This window comes from Plecotus auritus, assembly GCF_963455305.1.
Source record: "Plecotus auritus genome assembly, chromosome: 6".
Lineage (NCBI taxonomy): Eukaryota > Metazoa > Chordata > Mammalia > Chiroptera > Vespertilionidae > Plecotus > Plecotus auritus.
Window position 1 is genome coordinate 171,547,092 of NC_137773.1, and position 18,804 is coordinate 171,565,895.

Consider the following 18,804-nt stretch of genomic DNA (forward strand, 5'->3'; position numbering starts at 1 on the left):
ATTTAAAATAAATAAAATGAACTTGGATACTTTCAATTTTTTAGTGCTAAAGAACAGTTTAACTAGTATGGAAGTAACTAGTACTATGAACATTTGATGAGTTTATTGGCAGAGACACTTGGGTCTAGCTTCTTCCTGAGGACTAACTCTTTGACTACTTTGCCAATTTCTTCCATGGTCTGTTCAGATTTTATAATACTCAGAGCCAGTTTTGCTTTTTACTTCTTTGGAAACAATCACTATTTTAAAAAGTTATTACAAATATCAAATCATTCACCTATAATTTTACAAAATCTTAAAGCCACATATATTTATTATCTTTCAAACATATGTATATACTATTTTGATGAACAAAATACACATTTATGTAAAAGTGTTTACATTCATAACTTTGTCATGTATTTATTTGATCAATAGTAAAATATTATGATGTTCAAGATGTTTTTGATATTTACAACGAGTTCTCATTCAGGAAAAACTACAGGGTTTCACTGTATTGCTTTGAGATGGATATTCTTAATCATAATTATCTGTTTCATTGACGGCTTTTTAATGGAATATGTGTTAAATGTTTCCAAGGACCATTTTGGCATCAGTTGAGTTTATGATGTGCTTTTAAAGAACAGCATTTACTAAATGATTTCTTACAGCAATGAGATTTCCTGCCATTAACTTCATTTTTGCATTTTCAAAATAAATATATTAGTGGTGGCTTGTGATGATCTTAATATTGCAAAATTTAGTTTGCTCGTATTGTATTTGAGATTTTGGTATTTGTGTTTGTAGGTGAAGCTCCTTCCTTCCCTCTTCCTCCCTCCCTCCCTCCCTCCCTTCCTTCCCTCTTGTTTTTATATTCTCTCTATTCAGAATGTTTTCCAAGAGCACAGTCCTGTTTATTCTGCGGAGCTTCGGACAGACGGTACCCTTTTGCCTTCTCTCCCCTTACCTCCCACGATCCCATCTCCCCAGGGCATCTTACTATTGGGCTTTAGTGGGGCCAGAGCTGTTTCTGAGACCTTTCTACTTCTAGAGCTACTCTGCCTTTCCCTCTTCAAACCACATCTGTCTCATGTCCCAGTCTACCGCTGTGGCTGAGGTAACCTAGGTTTTTCCCTGACCCTTCAGATGACACCTGCACGTTACAGAGGCTTTAAGGGATCTTTGCATTGGAGTTCTGGCCAGTCTTTCTCTCGTGCTCAGTTCACCTTTTGCCCAGAGAGGAAGGTGTTCTGCTGAAGTCCCGTTATCCAGGGGTGACCCTGGAGCTCTGTTTTCCCAGGCAGGCAGGCCCTCCCCACTCTCTGCACAAGGACAAGGCTGTGGGAACGGGTGAACCAATGACAGGCAACATGAGCAAATGAAGCCTCCTCTCCTGTTCAAGCACTGTGGACAAGAGCTGTAGCACTTTAAAAAAAATTTAAATATATTTTTATTGATTTTAGAGAGAGAGAGGGAGAGAGAGATAGAAACATCAATGATGAAGGAGAATCATTGATCAGCTGCCTCCTGCACCACCCCCTTCTGGGGATTGAGCCCGCAAACCGGGCATGTACACTTGACAGGAATTGAACCTGAGACCCTTAAGTCCGCAGGCCAAAGCTCTATCCACTAAGCCAAACCAGTTAGAGCATCTAAGTGGATAGCTAATGCTTCTGTTTCCCTAGGGCAGTGGTCGGCAAACCGCGGCTCGCGAGCCACATGCGGCTCACGAGCTGCGGTTTGCCGCTCTGTTGACTAATGAGTTTGCCGACCACTGTCATATACTACCCTCTACCTCTTTGCACACAACATGCCACAATTGCCTAATCCTCACAGCTTCCAACTACACGGTAACATTTAGTCTAGTCCAGTGGTCGGCAAACTCATTAGTCAACAGAGCGGCAAACCGCTGCCCTAGGGCGACAGTTAAATAGAGAGTTAGAAAAGAGAGGTGACTTCCTCCATAGGCACATGGCCTGCTGAGGTCAGCGGAGTCTGTAAGCTACCAGTTAGTATCTAACACCATATTCACTTCAGCACCAACTAAAGATCAAGACGCTCTTCTGAAATAAAAAGCTACCCGAGAGGAAAGACAGCCAGTCCTCTTGTGGATGGCGAGTTGTTTTACAAGGGCGAGCTACACGCAGACAATACTTGGTTTTATGTCAACACTGTGATGTCAACAAAAGTTGGTCACAAGCACATGAAGCTTCAGAAGCCCAAGGCTCTGCGTTTTCTCAGACAGCATCAATACGCCTCTCCCCGACCACTGAGCAGCACTGTGGTTAGTACGTGGGGAGCTGCCGTGAGAAGGTGCACAGTGACACTGGTTAGTTTAGAGAAGTCTTATTTACCTTGATGAGAATTACTCCCTGCAACTATAAATATGGGAGATATCAGCCAGTCTGTGACTCCCTTGTGAAAATAATGCACAATGACTCAGCCAGTTGTGATAAGAACTGACAAACAAAGACATCTTAAATAGAAATGTTTTCAGGACACTGGATGTAAAAATTTGACGATAATGCAAAAATTGACTAATTTGAACCCTCAACAAACATTCACGTTCTAAAGATCTGACACACAGGACATCATTTGCCATAAACAGTGTCACAAATGATACTTATGTCAGAAAACAGAAACCTACTTAATCCACTACATGGGATTTTGAAGAACCATGGGATTTTGAAGCAAGAAGGGTCCTGGGGGATGGCTGTTCCATGCCTAGGAAGATTGGGGGCGGTTTGTGGGAGATTCAGCCCCTGAATGTGGTCTCCAAGCTCAGGCTGGGAGTACTTCGCCCACCTCTGCGCCCCTCTTTCAGGAACACATCACCTGCATACCTAGAGGCAAGTGGTTCTAAGAAGCAATGCAGCCAGGACTCGGTTACAGAACCATTGGCAGGGCCACCTGCCTGGCAGTAGAGGAGAAACAAGAGCTTGCTTACTTCTGGGCTCTGAGGACCGGAAGGCTGGTTTGGAAGGCTGACTCCTGAGGCTCAGTGGAACGAAGCTGACTGAAAGAAAGAACATGATCCTTTGGGGACCCAGTTCTCAGGAGGTTTCTGGACGGCCCCAAGCTCCAGAAGCTCATTCTTCAGCGAGTTAAAATGCAGACATCAGTGACCAGCCTTGAATCATCACTGGGCTCCCAACGGCCAGCCACAGTGAGCTGCCTCCAGGGCCAAGTCTGCTCACAGCAAAGGGCCGAGTCCAATCAGGAGAAAATGCGTTTATGAAAATGGCTCTGCTGCTGCTGGACAGGAATCTGAAGCCCTAATTCCTAGGTGGGTTTTCCCTAAGAACACTGAACTGCCACTAGTGTCACTGTCTGTGGGAATGTGCACATCCCTCTGCTTGGCTCTCAGAGAGCAGGTCAGGGGTGGAGGCAGGAGGAACAGTGGCGTCTGGATAAAGCTCTCTCTACAGAAGCTTGGCCTGGCTTCTCCTGGTACCTCAACTTGACTGCTGAGCAGACGAAGGGGGCTCATTCACCCATGCACGTGGGTGACCAGTAACTTGTTGGTGTAGATGGCGTATTCTCAAAACAGGAAAAGACTGATCACACATGCAAAGAAATCTAGAAGTTTCCAGGCAAGAGCTTCTCTTGAGTTACAGATGAGGCAGCTCGTTGTGAAGGAAGGAGCTGGAGATTTGAGGCCAAGCAGGTGTGTGGTGCAGCCCCAGCTCTGAAACCTGCTACATGTGTGTGTTTGTGTGTGTGTGTGGGGGGGAGTTCCTTCCTGAGTATCTACTTCCAAGGGTTTTTACTAAATGAAGTAAACAGAGGACACAGTCAAGTGTCAGCCTCTTTCCCCTCCACTGGAGGTATCAGGGGTTTCCTGACGCTGACGCTGACACGGCCAAGTTCAGTGTGAAAGTAGTTGAAGAAGCTGCCGAGGGAGCCCAGGCACATAGAGGAGGAGGGGGCAGAGCACTGACTGGAGGCAGGGAGTCTGGGGTCCCTTTCTTCAAGGGTTGGGTCTACCTCCTGTGGTTGTCAAACAATGCTGCTTGGAACGCTGGCTGGCTGGTGGGGGAGGGGAGTGGGAGGAGGTGTTTGGGGCTCTGGGAACCCTGGGAGGAGCCGTGTTTTTAACCTGTTTAAAACTCTGGAACTTCACATACGGATTCTGAGGCTAAGACACACACACACACAATTCTGAAAAGCGCAGCGATAAATGGTCCAGAAGGCCACTTTAACACGAAGACCGCGCGTGGAGCTTCATCACTGACTGAAAGAGGGATGAGTAATGATCCCAGCCCACAGGCAGAATTCCTCAGGGTGAGGTGGGGATAGCCCTGCTCCCCACCAATGAGAGAGATCACAGCGCGAAACCACAGACTTGAGCCCGAAGGGCTGTGTCGATGAAGGATAGTTCATGAGAGTTGAGAGGTCTTGGAAGCCTTCCGTAAAACACAACACTGGGTTCCTGACTGAATCACACTCAGAGCTCATCACGAAGGGCTCCCCTGGGTTGTCCCAAGCACACGGGGAGGGCCATTTTAGAGGGAGCTCTTTGGGGACCCCACACATCTCTGTGCAAGTACAGAACCTTTCCCCAGACACGGCTGCAGAAACCAAGCCCTTACCTTCTTCAGCTCTTCCTGGATGCTCTGGCTGTTGTCTTCAGAGGACAGGCTTTCTTTCTGATTCTCGGACTCTGTCTTGGGCTCGGACTCCTGATCCTCCCCGGAAGAAGTCTCCTTCTCACTCATTTTCATCGCCAACTCAAACAACTTGTTTCTCACTTTCTCCTCTGTGGTGTCTGCATGGGGCCGGGGGTGCCGGATCTCACTGCCCAGGTCGGTCTCTGATAAGTCACCCAACACCTGAATGAAAACCGGAATCGTGAGCTGAGGATGCCTCTCCTACAGTCACGTGGTTCGTCCCCAATGGCACCCATGAAGGATCGTCCAGGAAACTGACGGTTCTCTTTTCGACAGATGGGCTTTTACTTTTCACTTGTATTTTCTCAAACACATGCATCTGTCTCAAACACTTTGTTAAAGGGGTTGGACAGGTGAGCATCTGTACTCAGAAACACGCTGGAATTCATCAGGATTTTTTAGGCACAAAATACTTGCTGAGCGCCCAGCCTGGGCAGTACTGTGCTGGTGCTGATAAGGCAAGGCTGAGCAAATCTGGCCCACCCCTAGAGAAGGAGGCACAGTAAAACCTTCCATACTAACCGTCATGATGGCACGTGCAGAGAAGTGGGTGGGGAGGGAGGGATGCTCTGACAGCCACTAAGGGGCACTTGCTGGGAGACGCTGGGGATTAGGTAAAAGCCTTCCTTGTAGAATCAATGTCTGTGTTGAGAATCAAAGTATAGCAGCTACCCAGCTAAAAGGCAGAGAGGGAAGAGCAGGATTCTAGGCAAAGATTTTGAGATGAAGCAAGGTCCTTGCACATCTGTGAGGAATACTGTGTGCTATTCCCTTGATAATTACAGTTCTAGCTTAGTGGTGACACTGGCGCCTACCCTCCACTTGGTGAACATCTCCTAGCTTCTTCTGTGAGCAAGTCCCTGACCAGGCCTGGGGAACTCCAGGAGCACACAGAGGCTATGACTCTCACTTATTCTTGGCTTTGACGTGGACAGATGTATATGGAACGTTAAGCTAACCCTCAGCATACTATCAGGGTGTATTAGACTCCATTTTAGTGTTTGCGTTTCCTCGTTGAGTTGTTCAATCTATTTATAAGGCTTGATATCACATGACTTTTATTATTTTGTGAATGGCTTCCAAAGAATAGCGAATTTACTTATATTTTAAATAAAATAAAACATTCTACCTTGCATTTACTACATGGCTTCACTGGGCCCTTTTGTAACTCTAAGATACACGACGGGATCTTCGTGATCTAATTTTTCCCATCTTTTGAAATATTTTGCTGTTTCATCACCCTGGGAGATATTTGTCATAATTACTCATCAGTTATTCCCAACTATGCTAGGAGACTGAGATAATACTACGGAAGAAAAGAATTACCTAGAAGAATGATTCAATAGTGAAATAAATCATCACCATTTTGAGTCTGTTCTTAGCTCACTGCATACAGTTGAGAATTCAAAATTTCAAAATGACAAAGAGAAGAAATGGACAGAGAACAATGCTTCACCATTATTAGGTGACGCAGAAGATGAACTGGCAGAGGAGCACAGCTCTCCAGACTCTAGCAATGATGGGGAGGTTGACTGTATGAGTAAAATCTCAGACCAAGAGTCTTCAGGTGGTAGGGTCCGAGGTGACTTATCTGAAACTCAAGAATCCATGAGCAAACAATTTATTCATAAGGAAAAGAAAGTATGGTATTTTCATTTAGTTAGTCATTCGACAGGAAGAGCTTCATCACACACATTTGCAAACAGAATCTGGACCATCCTGTTTTGCCACAAAGATGTGTGACAGATCTGCCCTGGTGGCTCAGTTGGTTAGAACAAAAGGTTAAGGGCTGGCCCGGTCAGTGTGGCTCAATGGTTGAGAGGTGACCTATGAACCAGGAGATCACAGTTCGATTTCCGGGGGCACAATCCTGGGGTTGTGGGCTCGATCCTCTGTGCTAGGCGTGCAGGAGGGAGCTGATGGAAGATTCTCTCATCATTGATGTTTCTATCTCTCTCTTCTTCTCCCTTCCTCTCTCTGAAAATCAATAAAAACATAAAAAAAGAGAGAGAGAGCGAGACCTTGACAACCTGCTATTTTAAAAAAATAATAATAATTTTTAAAAAGGTTGCAGGTTGGATTCTCAGCCAGGGCACATACCTAGATTGCGGGTTTGGTCCCCAGTCAGGGTGCATATGGGAGGCAACCAATTCATGGTTCTTTCTCACATTGATGTTTCTCTTTCTCTCTCAAATCAATGAAAACATACCCCTGGGTGAGGATTAAAAAATAAATAAAATGTCTTTTAAAAAGCTTTCTTAAACAAGGTACAAAAGAAAAATATAAAGGAAATCTATAATAATACAAGCGTAATATGCTAATTAGACCAGACAGCCAAACGACCTTCCGGACGACCTTCCGGATGAAGCCAGGGCTTTGAGGGCTGAGGCAGTCACCATGGCTGCGAGGGCCGAGCCCCTTGCATGAATTTCATGCATTGGGCCTCTAGTAATTGATAAATTATTATTAAGAAAAGAAAAATGATTGACAAATTATTAGCAACAAAAACTTTTGCAGGTAAAATGAAGTTAAGGCAAAAGTGATAAACAAGGGGAGAATATTTTCAATGTGTAACCATCAAAAAACTAAAATGTACAATATAATTACCAAATAAAACTCATTCAGAAAAATCAATAAGAAAAAGGCAAGTGGTCCAATAAAATAATAGAAGGAGATAAGTGTGTCTTTCACAGAAGAAAAAAATGCAAATAGCTTTAAATATTGGAAAAAATGCTCAACCTCAGTCATAACTATGAAAATGTTAACTGAAAAGAAATGCATTTTCCCCCTCACTTAAGTTGGTGACAGTTTCACAGACTGACAGCACTAAGTATTGTGGACAACAGGAGAAACATACTCAAACAGTGCTTGGCCGTGTGAATTGCTATGAGGTTTTGGGAGCTTGATTTGGCAACTACTCATTAAAATGAAAGCTCCATATACCTCAAGTCAGCAATTGTACTTCCTGTACTTGTATAAAGAGACTTGCACAGTGATATTCTCCGCAGCGTTGTTTATAACATCAACCTCTGAAAAGTCTTGAATATCCATCTTTCTGGGAAATGGATGGCTGGTCCCTCCCCACCATGGAGAGTGGAGAGGCCAGGGGGTTGGGTGGACGCTGGGAGCAGCCTGCCCACGAGGGGAAGTCTTCCATCACTAGCATTGCTCAGACTTCTCCATGCATGACTCAGAGCTATAAGAAAGAGACTGACTATTGTTAGATTTATTTGTGTTTAAGAACTCCCTACAGGCAATGCACCCTCACTGCTTGCACCCCGATGGATTGCTCCCACTCCCACACTCCCGGGGACCACGCGATGCAATCTTTTGCAGGTACGATGAGCAGTTCTGTGTGTGCTGACATCGCTATAACTTACTGTTAAGAGAAAGAGGAAGAAGAATATGGATAGAAAGATGCTGGTTTTGCTAAAACACAGATACACTTACAGAACTATATTTCTAAATGTACTATATGCGTATAAATGCACAAATACAACAGTAGTCATTTGCGGGAAGATAACAGGGATTTAGGGTTGTGATCAAGGGAGATGATATCTGTGTTTTGAAATTTATAATTTAAAAGTATGCAGTTAAAAAAATATATATATATATGTTAGAGAACTATACTAGTAAACTAAAGAGAAGGGAGGATCCGGAGGCCAGAGTTTTGAAGTCCCTGGAAGTGCAACGCCATCGCCACCTAGTGGAGAGGAGAGGACACTGCCAGGGGAGGTGGACACAACTCTGGCCCAAGCACCTTTTTTCCGGGCGCTTGCCTTCTCTTTATTGATGCCTTGCAAAGATGAATACCAAAAGAACTTTCAAGCCATTTCAGAATAAATAGAAAGCTTCAGGCACCTGCTTATGGTGCTTATATGGCATTTCACATCCGCACGTGTGCAGACAACCCTCAAGAATATCCCTGAGGGAAGTTACTCACAGTTTCGGGAAAGCAGTCTGCACTTGAGCTAGATAATAGTGATTCCCAGTTGTATGGAACTTTATATTTACCCTGTCATCACAACAATCCTGAGATCACTTTTAATGATCTTGCTTTGCAGAGAAAATGAGAGCTTACACCAAATAAGGGCCCTTTTCTAGGCACTATATTCACAGGTCAGGTAGGACTGACGCCAAATCCTGTGACATTCACTCCCCTCAACCCTTCTTTGAAGTGGGTTCTAATAATATCTCCATTTACAGACGAGGAAGCTGAGGCCTAGAGGGATGCTGTGTCCAGGTCATACAGCTGGACTTGAACCAGGAAGGCTGACTCAAGACCCCAGGCCCTTCCCCCTACGCCGGTGGCCCTCACACTTGCATGCACACAGAGAGTTCGTTGCCACAGAGATGGCTGGATCCAGCAGGACTGGGGTTGGGCCTGCGAATCTGCATTTCCAACAAGCTCCCTGATGCTGCTGGTCGGGGACCACACCTTGCAAACCCACTTTGACCTCTAAGCTCTCATCTCGGAGGGGGTGGTGGAATGCCAGAGAGTTGATGTGACCTATGTCGCTCAGCTATTTAGCAGCAAACATGATGATGAGAATCTGGGTCTGAATTCTTAACCCCGGACTCTCGTGCCAACCGTGCTTGAAGGAGGGCACATCCTCCCGGACAGTGTGTGTGCGCTTGCACGCACCTATTTTATTACCTGGTGGGTGTTCAGCTCCTGGGAATGGGCGTTGGAGGAAGATAGCTCCTTGCTTGGCTCCTCTGAGCCCACGCGGGCCCTTCTCCACCTCCGGGCCCGCCGGTCTGGCGCGTGGGGGGCCTCCTCAGGCTCGCTGCTGTCCGAGGTCTCTCTGCTGGCTGCCTGGGGATTGAAGTTCACGTCCAGCTCCCCCTGAAGATGCATCTTTTCAGCGACAGGGGTCCTAGGAGCCTTCCTCTGCAGCCAAGACAGCCTGGCCCGACGATGCCCGGTTTCCCGGGAGGAGCCCGTGGAGGACGTCTCTGAGTCGGAGCACGTGGCCTCGAGGTGGGGGGAGAGCCTGGAGGGAGCAGAGGTGGCGGAGGGGACTTGGTCCAAGCCTTGGGCCTGTGTGGGCTGAGGCTGGGGGTTCCTGGGCAGATCCTGGGGCCGTGGGCAGAGCGTGCTCAAGGCCTCACTCCAGTCGAAGTCCTCCTCGCTGTCGGAGCCCATCTCATCGTAGGCGGAGGCCACGCTGGAGGCAGCCTCCAGGGCCTGGAATGCGCCACTCTTAGGTTTGGCCAGCAGGCGGGCGGGGGGCAGAGCGCCATCCTTCAGGGCCACCCAGTTCCCATCGGGGCTCTGCAAAATGGGGGCCCGGTCTGTAGGTGGGAGGGAGAGAGAAACCAGAGAGGCTGTTATCAGCTTAGAGCAGGCGAGGTTGCCACCTGCCACTGCCCCATGACTGGCTCCTGGGGTCTTGGGGAGCAGCCGCTCTAGGAAGTCCATAGGGGCACACCTAACTGGGGACACGTTTAGAGGTCCCCAGGAAGTCCCTTGAGGCCTCCCAGGACCCCAGTGCCGCACAGATAAAGAGAAACTCGGAGACCTGACTCCTATTTCACGTCCACCTGGGTACATGGTCCCCTCCGTCTCCGAGAGTCGCCCCACTCCTGCCCTCGCTGGCCTGGGCAGAGACGGGGAGAGGGGAAGGTCCTGGCTCTTTGACTTTGGCCATGGTTTTGTCTCTTAGATCCTCCTTCTCCTCATGGGATGGAAGATGACTCCATCACCTGCCTGGTCCCCTCACGGGTTAGCACACCCGGCCCTCAGCAATTGAACAGACCTCAACTCACAACAGCCTTGACAGATGGCGGGGGAGGCAGCCCAGTGCCGGCTCCTCTCTCCCTGCCTTTGACAATCCCAGGTTGCCATGTTCCCCTGGGGAAGCCAGAAGTTGGCCAACTTCTTTCTCGGCAAGAGCACAGACGTCTCCATGAACACTCAACCCTATGAGAACCTTGGTTGTCAAGCTGCATCCTGGGAACTGCTCAACGTTGCATCTGGGCTCCAAGACCACATTCTCTTTGTCCACTGGGGACATCCTCTGGGACCCTGCTCCTCGCCACCCCCTCCTCTGTCCCAATTCTCACCCTTTCTTGGTTGTGCTGACAGTAGTCAGCGAGCAACGGGGGGCAGGGACCGTTCCCTGATCTTCACGTCCCAGCTGTGCGCACAGGAGATGCTCAGTCAAGGTCTCTAAGTGAGTGTGTGTGTTTGGGGGGATCCATGAGCTGCTGTGAGCGCTGTCAGGACTGAGGCAGAGTTGCTGTGGTTCACTCAGCCCACAGTGCCCCCGGCACTGACCCCAGCTGTGGACTGACAGGCTCCAGAACCGACCCTGCCCCTGACGCAAAAACAGAGCTGCTGACAACAGCCCAGTGGACATGAACCTTCTGCAATGACCTCCACCTCCAGGCCGCCTCTGCTCTGCATCTCTGCTCCGCTAAGGCTGAGCCATGCCCCCGGGAGTGATCTGCTTCCTGCTCTACAGATCAGACATCGGTCAGGACCTCTGGGGTTGGCCTGGACATTTCAGCACGTCAAGGGCCCAGCACTCCTGAGGAAAACCAGCGGTTTTTCTACACAAGCGTTTTATTTATTATTTACTTTTCATTTTCCATCTTCATCCTGAGGGATGCATGGATGTTTGGACCGAGTATGAAATATGTGTGTGTGTGTGTGTGTGTGTGTGTGTGTGTGTGTGTGTGTGTGTGTGATGTTGTTGAACTAAGTTTTATGCATACATAGAACTGATGAATTACACACAGGTGCCTTGTTTTACAGAATACTATGCATGCAATCATGTTTTGAAAAGCAAAGCCCTCTGCAAATGTATTCGGAGTGCTCGTAATTCAGCGGGGAACTGTTTTGTGGAGTCTTTTATTTATTATTATTATTTTTAATATGTTTTTATTGCTTTCAGAGGGGAAGGGAGAGGGAGAGAGAGACAGAAACATCAATGATGAGAGAGAGTCACTGACCAGATGCCTTCTGCGCGCCCCCTACTGGGGATCGAGCCTGCAACTTGGGCATGTGCCCTTGACCGGAATCGAACCTGGGACCCTTCAGTCCGCAGGCCGGCGCTCTATCCACTGAGCCAAACCAGCTAGGGCTGGAGTGTCTTTTAGAAGGTTTATAAAATCCTTTAAGTGTACCAGCGTGTACGTTTGAATCCTGAAATGCTTGTCACTGCTGCTTGTTCATTTTTTAGGTGGGGAGACCCTTCACTGTCAATTTGAACAAGGCTGCGATCGGAGCCACGGTGTTTGCATGTGAGGGCCAGGGTGCTCCCAGCTGTGGGGTCCTGGACAAGCCACTCACCCTCACTGTCCCTCAAGGTTTTCGTCTGGCCCATGGGATAATGGCAGTGCTTAGTAATGCTGTGGGAGGAATAAATGAAACAGGGCCCGCAGATGGCCGCGGTAGCTTGTAAAGCGATTCGTAAAAGCTAGTTATTTATTACTCTTTAGTGAAGATCTAGTATATGTTGTTCTCATATGTCCTGTGGAATCTCAGAGTCCCTTCTCTGTGAGAATTTTCCATCCAGGTGAGAGAGAAGGAAAAAAATATGAATGAATGAACGCATGAAGGAATGTGGGTCTGTTGGGCAACAGCATGGGGGAAGAACACATATCCAGAAAGGGAAAATGCACTTAAGTAAACCCCAAACCATACACATACATAAGGAAAATTTCATGTGCTCACAGAATCTCTGCAGTTTCTACCGACAGGTCCTAAAAGGTTAACATGGAAAAGATTTCTTTTGGAAGGTCTTTAGAATAACTGTTAAAAAATATTTTATGTTTTTTCTTCTTTGCACTGTGATAACAATGGGATTGGCTTATATAGCTGTTAGTGAAGTCTTTGCCCTGACGGAGTAGAGGTGACAGCACAATCCTTGAAAGCATTGTGGGTATTTTGCTGCTAACTTATTGTTACTGTTGCTGAGGAAAGGGGTTGAGATTTGGGGGGATAATATGGGGTGGAAGTACTCTCTATGGCTCCCTCTTGTGGGGACAAACATTCCTAGCTTCCATCCAAGGTATGCGTATTTAGGTGAGGAAGGAACTGACCTGTGTGGGGTGGGGTGAGCATCTTCATCCCACAGTTATGGGGCCCAAGAGACCTTCCTGGCCTGGGCACAGGGGCTTTCCGGCCCTCGGCTGTTTCCCAGGTGACCCAAGCATCTGGCAGCCTTCTGATGTGTGTGTGACTCTGGGAAAGGGACTCAGCTAATTTGGGCCCCTAAGGTTGGGAGGGATCACATGACTTGACAGCTTAATAAAGGACTGTGTGTGATAGATGTTGCAGAGGGAAGTTCAATTGCCCTGTACCGAGGTGGGGCATTCCAGGAGAAGGAGCAGGAAGAGGGAACAGCAATGCCCTCCTCCTGCGTGGCAGGGGGAAAAAATCATGTGTCATCCACCCCCACTTCCACGACAGAGCCATGTTGCTGGGATGCATTTTCCCAGCCAGGACTACATTTCCCAGGATCCCCTGCATCAAGGTGGGGCCATGTGACTAGTTCTTGCTCATGGGATGGGAGTGAAGGTGGTGCATGTGTCATTTCCCTGCTGAGGTGGTTAGACAGCAGGCGCACTAACTTCTCCATTCTCTCTTCCTTCACCTGCTGGCCCTGGGGGACGGCAGAGCCACAAGGTCGAGGAGCCTCTGAAAGTCTCCTGCGGCCAAGACACTGCACTGCACGGGGCTGCCTGATGAGAACTAACACTATGGCATCAAACCACCAAAAGGTGTGGTTCCCTTGGCATAGCAAGTGTCACCCTAACAAATATGTCAGGCTTCAGAAAGGACACTCTTACAACCAGACACTGGGACCCAAATCCCTTTGAACGCTGACATGTCTGCTGGGTTGGATCAGCGTTCCTGGCCTGTATGAGACATCCTCCCCCCTGTCCATGGACCAGGGACTAGTCCTCGTCTCCATCCCCTCTACAGGCAGCTGACAGAGTTGCACACACATGTCCAGGGGCCCCCCACTGTCCCACGGGTCTCACAGGAACACTGCCCAGGCTGCCCACGATGGGCACACGCTGCTCAGATGACAGGAGAAGAGCTGAGCGGCCACGCGGCAGCCCGAAGCCTCCAGACAGCACTGTTCACCCACAGGCCAGCTAGATGCTGCTGAAAACACTCACCTGTCTGGTCCGGACCGTCCAGGCTCCTCCAGCTGGGCCACGCCGACTCCTCCCTGGGCTGCGGGCCCAGGCTCCCCGGCTGCCTCGACGCAGCCTCCAGCGAACAGGTCTGTAGGGCATCTCCTCTAGTGGGTGAAAACTCGGGCTGGGACCGCTGTGGGAAGAGAGGAGGGGAAAGGGTGAGCTCACGGGGCGCAGGCCCCGGGAGGGATGCTTTCAGCTTTGTGGCTGACACTGCACAGCGTGGAGGAGACGTGACGGTGTGGGCTTTTCTCGTGTTCTGGTTAAAAGCTGCACATCAGTACCTTCGGCCATACCCTGGTAGAAACGGTTCCTGCTTCTTCCACTGCAAGCCGGCCAGCCTGCAAGAATGGACCAGACGGAGCCAGTTCTCACTGGGCTCCGCAGCCAGCCATCCCCCAGCTAGTGTTCCTCAGGGCCAATTACATGTAGTAAAAGTAAAAGCATCTTTTCCTCGAAGACTTCAGACTTGAGTCCAGCGGGGTAGACAGTGAGCCACAACGTCAGTGCTGCGACAGACAGACAAGTGAGCCAAGAATGACGCGTCCACAAACCCAGAACTACTGCAACACAGTCCGATTTGGCCTGAATTCAATAAGGAATGGAAAATGAACTCCAATCCAAGGAGAAGTGGGAGAAATGGGATTTCCAATGACGGACGGGAAACTTGTTTAAACACTCACCTGTTATAAATATGTTATAAATATTATCTATAGAGAATTTAGAGCTCAGATGTTATAGATAAGGAAGTTCATCCAACAGAGACCCATTTTCCCCTTGTCATTTAATGAAGGCATTCTCTTTTATGGGTGAATTAGTTTTCTCCTTTTATACTGACAAACCAAGGCGGGAAAGGGCAGGGACGTGGCAAAGCCGCCGAAGCGTCTCGGACAGCAACGTGAAACCAAAGACCGTCTCTAATGCTCATCCACCCGAGCAGTCTGTCTCCACCTGCTGGCATGTGATAGAAGTGAAGCATCTTTTCCTCGAAGACGCCAAACTTACGTTTCAGCGGGGTAGACAGTAAGCACAACGTAAGTGCTGCAATGGACAGTGAGCCAAGAATGGTCGGTCCACATGCCCTACGCCTGGTCAATGCAACAGCCAATGCCTCCTCTCCCCCCACAGGTGCTAGGAGACAAAGGAGAGTGCTTCTGGGGAGCTGTGGGCAGGCCCTGGGTGGTTGGGGGTGGGCCCAGGAGGGGAGCTGTGGGCAGGCCCTGGGTGGTTGGAGGTGGGCCCAGGAGGGGAGCTGTGGGCAGGCCCTGGGTGGTTGGAGGTGGGCCCAGGAGGGGAGCTGTGAGCAGGGCCTGGGTGGTTGGGGTGGGCCCAGGAGGGGAGCTGTGGGCAGGGCCTGGGTGGTTGGGGGTGGGCCCAGGAGGGGAGCTGTGGGCAGGCCCTGGGTGGTTGGAGGTGGGCCCAGGAGGGGAGCTGTGAGCAGGGCCTGGGTGGTTGGGGTGGGCCCAGGAGGGGAGCTGTGGGCAGGGCCTGGGTGGTTGGGGGTGGGCCCAGGAGGGGAGCTGTGGGCAGGGCCTGGGTGGTTGGGGGTGGGCCCAGGAGGGGAGCTGTGGGCAGGGCCTGGGTGGTTGGGGGTGGGTCCAGGAGGAGAGCTGTGGGCAGGCCCTGGGTTGGGGTGGGCCCAGGAGGGGAGCTGTGGGCAGGGCCTGGGTGGTTGGGGGTGGGCCCAGGAGGGGAGCTGTGGGCAGGGCCTGGGTCGTTGGGGGTGGGCCCAGGAGGGGAGCTGTGGGCAGGGCCTGGGTGGTTGGGGGTGGGCCCAGGAGGGGAGCTGTGGGCAGGGCCTGGGTGGTTGGGGCTGGACTCAGGAGTCAGCTGGACTTGGGCCTTTGCTGTAATACCTTGGCCAACTAACTGAATTACTTCTTTAAAAATATTTTTTTCCAATCATAGTTGACATTCAATTATATTAGGCTCATGTGCACAACATAATGATTAGGCATTTGCAGGGGTCCTCAAACTACAGCCCGCGGGCCACATGCAGCCTGCTGAGGACATTTATCCGGCCAACCAGGTGCCGCTGCCTGTCCTGCTTAGCAGCCGACTCGTCCCGGGCCCACAGTGTGCATAGGAATTTGTTCATAGTTGTTTTTTTTAAAAACTATAGTCCAGCCCTCCAACGGTCTGAGGGACAGTGAACTGGCCCCCTGTTTAAAAAGTTTGAGGACCCCTGAATTATAATGTATGAAGTGGTCACCCTGATAAATCTAGTGCCCATGCGACACCACACAACTTCTCGACTCTTCCACAGACTGTGAGCTCCCTGAAGGCCGGGAGAGTCTTTTAGGGGGGGTAGTCCTCAGTCCCACGTTTGTGACTGAATGTGTGGGACTCAGGTCTGGCCTGGAGGAGCTGACAGCCTATTGCCAGGTGCAGTGTTACTGTCGGCTCACAGGAGATACTTTCTATTCCCATCTCTAAGCTCCTCACTGTACTAAGTAAACCGTGCACAGTATATGTTCAAAAAAGGGCAAAGTAGCCTGGCCGGCGTGGCTCAGTGCTTGAGCATCGAGCTTTGAACCAGGAGGTCACGGTTCGATTCTGGTCAGGGCACGTGCCTGGGTTGCAGGCTCAATCCCCAGCAGGGGGCATGCAGGAGGCAGACAATCAATGCTTCTCTCTCATCATTGATGTTTCTCTCTCTCTCTCCCTTCCCCTCTGAAATCAATAAAAATGTATATTTAAAAAAAGGGGGAAAATAATATTTAATGTTTCATTTTATAGTGGCTCAAATAGTATTTGATGCATCTACATGTGTGTCTGTAGGAGGTGGCTGTGGTCATTTTGATGAGACAAAAATGTCCCCCAAGATACAAAAGCCAAGGCCAAAAAATAGAAAGTCCCCCCACTGGTCCCAACAGGGGAGATGGGATATATGTTCTTCATGAGAAAGCAGGCTTTTATAATCTGTGTCAGACAAGCATTGTTTCCCACTAGAAAAAACTATTTTCTGATATTCACAAAAGGCTCCAAAGGACTGTCTGTAACAGGTCACAGGACACTGCTGGCCCGGTCTCCAGCCAGGGCAGAAAAGCCCATTCAGAGACCCAGATCTGGTTTTACCACGAATGTGTTGCAATAAACATATTGAGCAGTAGATGGTGCCACAACAATGTTTTTATCGACCAGGTACTTCAAGCTCTGTGGCTCCTGGGAAGTGATGGGATTACTTGAGTAATTTATTTGCTCATAACCTTGGGCTGGGGCCAGTGTGCCCTTTCTTTCCCACCCACAGACTCTACTTTTCTTCCCTTCCTCTAACCTACCTGAAGGCTTGTGGAAGAAGAAGGGCTGGTGATGTCTGGAAGGGTGGCCTGAGTTAGAGTCTGCACATCTACACAAAGAGGGCTGGGAAGGCTGGTGGAGCCCGTGGTCCAGGAAAGCCAGTATGGCATGCCAGCAGGGCCTTGCAATGAGGCACTTGAGAATCTGAGCTTTCAAACATGCCGCGCCTCTTAACTCTGCAGGCGCTGACTATGGGTGGTGTGTTAGGTCAAGGCCAGCTCCTCCTCTTGCTATGTGGGATCTTGGGGGAAACTTCAACCACGCTAAGCCTAAGTTTCCTCATGCAAACGGATCAGTGTCAGGCGGGCACCTGGAAAACACTCAATAAACAGTAGCTAAAATAAGAGCGGTTATTAAGGCCTATCACTGAGCCAGGCACCTTATCCATCCTCTCACTCAGTCTGATTGGGTGTGCATGAGTCAACTGAGGCAGGCATTGAGCTCAGGTCTGCCTGGCTCCAAGTCCATGCTCTTCCATGCCCTCCGGGAGCTGTGCCTGAGCCTTTGCTGGAAGCCTGGGAGCAAAGCACTCCTGGCTACCGTGCACACAGCAGGACCTGCCACGGAGCTCTCCGGCCCTGCAGCTCTGGGTGAGACACCCAGTGTGATCATCAGTTACCTCTGGGATACAGTGACCCTTGAACAATGTGGGGTTTAGGGACGCTGACCCCTGTGCAGTGGAAAAATCCATGTATAACTTTTGACCCCCCCTCAAAACTTTACTAATAGCCTATAGTTGACCGGAAACCTTACTGATAATGCAAACAGTTGATTAACATATTTTGTATTATATCCATACTAGTGGCCTGGTGCACGAATTCATGCACATTGAAAGGAAATTAGAAGAAATACTTTAATATTGTTATTCGCCCTTTCTCTATAATAGAAATGTCAACCAAATTCATGATCGACAATGACAGATGGAAACACATGCGTGCAATTGGCGCAGCGAGAGCTTTATATGTATCGTGCATGCACGAGTCAACTTAGCATTTTATAGATATAGAATAAACTTGCTTAATTAGACCTGCTTTCTGATTTGGCTAAACTTTTTCCAGCCCAGTGAAGCACCCCAACTTCTCTTTCAGGTAATTGTAACACAGCAGTCAATATCAACATGAAGCAGATTATCATTGTAGATCACGCAGGGAGAACAAAGGATAAAATATTTAACTGCAACAGTGTTTGACTATATTCTGCGCAGTGAGAAAACCTGAAGTCACTTTCAAGGTCCACCATTCCTTACTTCTTTTCAGTCGGGTCAAGCTTCTAAGCTGTCTAAATCTCTGTTTTCTGGATAATGAAAAGAAAATAGGATTCCACTGAGTCTCCTATCTACCTACTTCAGGACTTCTATAAGGATCAAATGAGATGAGGCACGGGAAACACTTCACAGACATTTGGTTACAGTGTAAAATGTTTCCACCTGGCTATAAAGCAAGTTGTGTTCCTAGGCTGAAGAAACTCTAAGGAGGCTAGCCGCTAAGGAGAGGAAGCTGGGCATTGTTATGTGACATCATTACCGGATGGACACTTAGCAATTAGCCTTTAAACAGAGAGATTATATACTGTTTTCTATTTTTTAAACAAATTAGAAAAATTGATTTCAGAGAGAGGGAGAAAGAGATAGAAACATCAATGATGAGAGAGAATCATTGATCGGTTGCCTCCTGCATGCCTTCACTGGGGACCAAGC

At 48.9% G+C, this 18,804-nt stretch overlaps 1 protein-coding gene across 2 annotated transcripts in view; it reads right to left on the reverse strand.

The window, feature by feature from the left end:
* MYRIP (myosin VIIA and Rab interacting protein) overlaps positions 1 to 18,804 on the reverse strand; it is a 169,588-nt gene that overhangs the window by 25,936 nt on the left and 124,848 nt on the right. For both annotated transcript variants that reach the window (XM_080673115.1, XM_080673116.1), the window contains exons 9-11: positions 13,788 to 13,941; positions 9,307 to 9,947; positions 4,572 to 4,811 (exon numbers count right to left, since the gene is read on the reverse strand). In XM_080673115.1, coding sequence (XP_080529241.1) covers positions 4,572 to 4,811; positions 9,307 to 9,947; positions 13,788 to 13,941 — 1,035 coding nt within the window. The remainder of the gene's footprint in view (positions 1 to 4,571; positions 4,812 to 9,306; positions 9,948 to 13,787; positions 13,942 to 18,804) is intronic.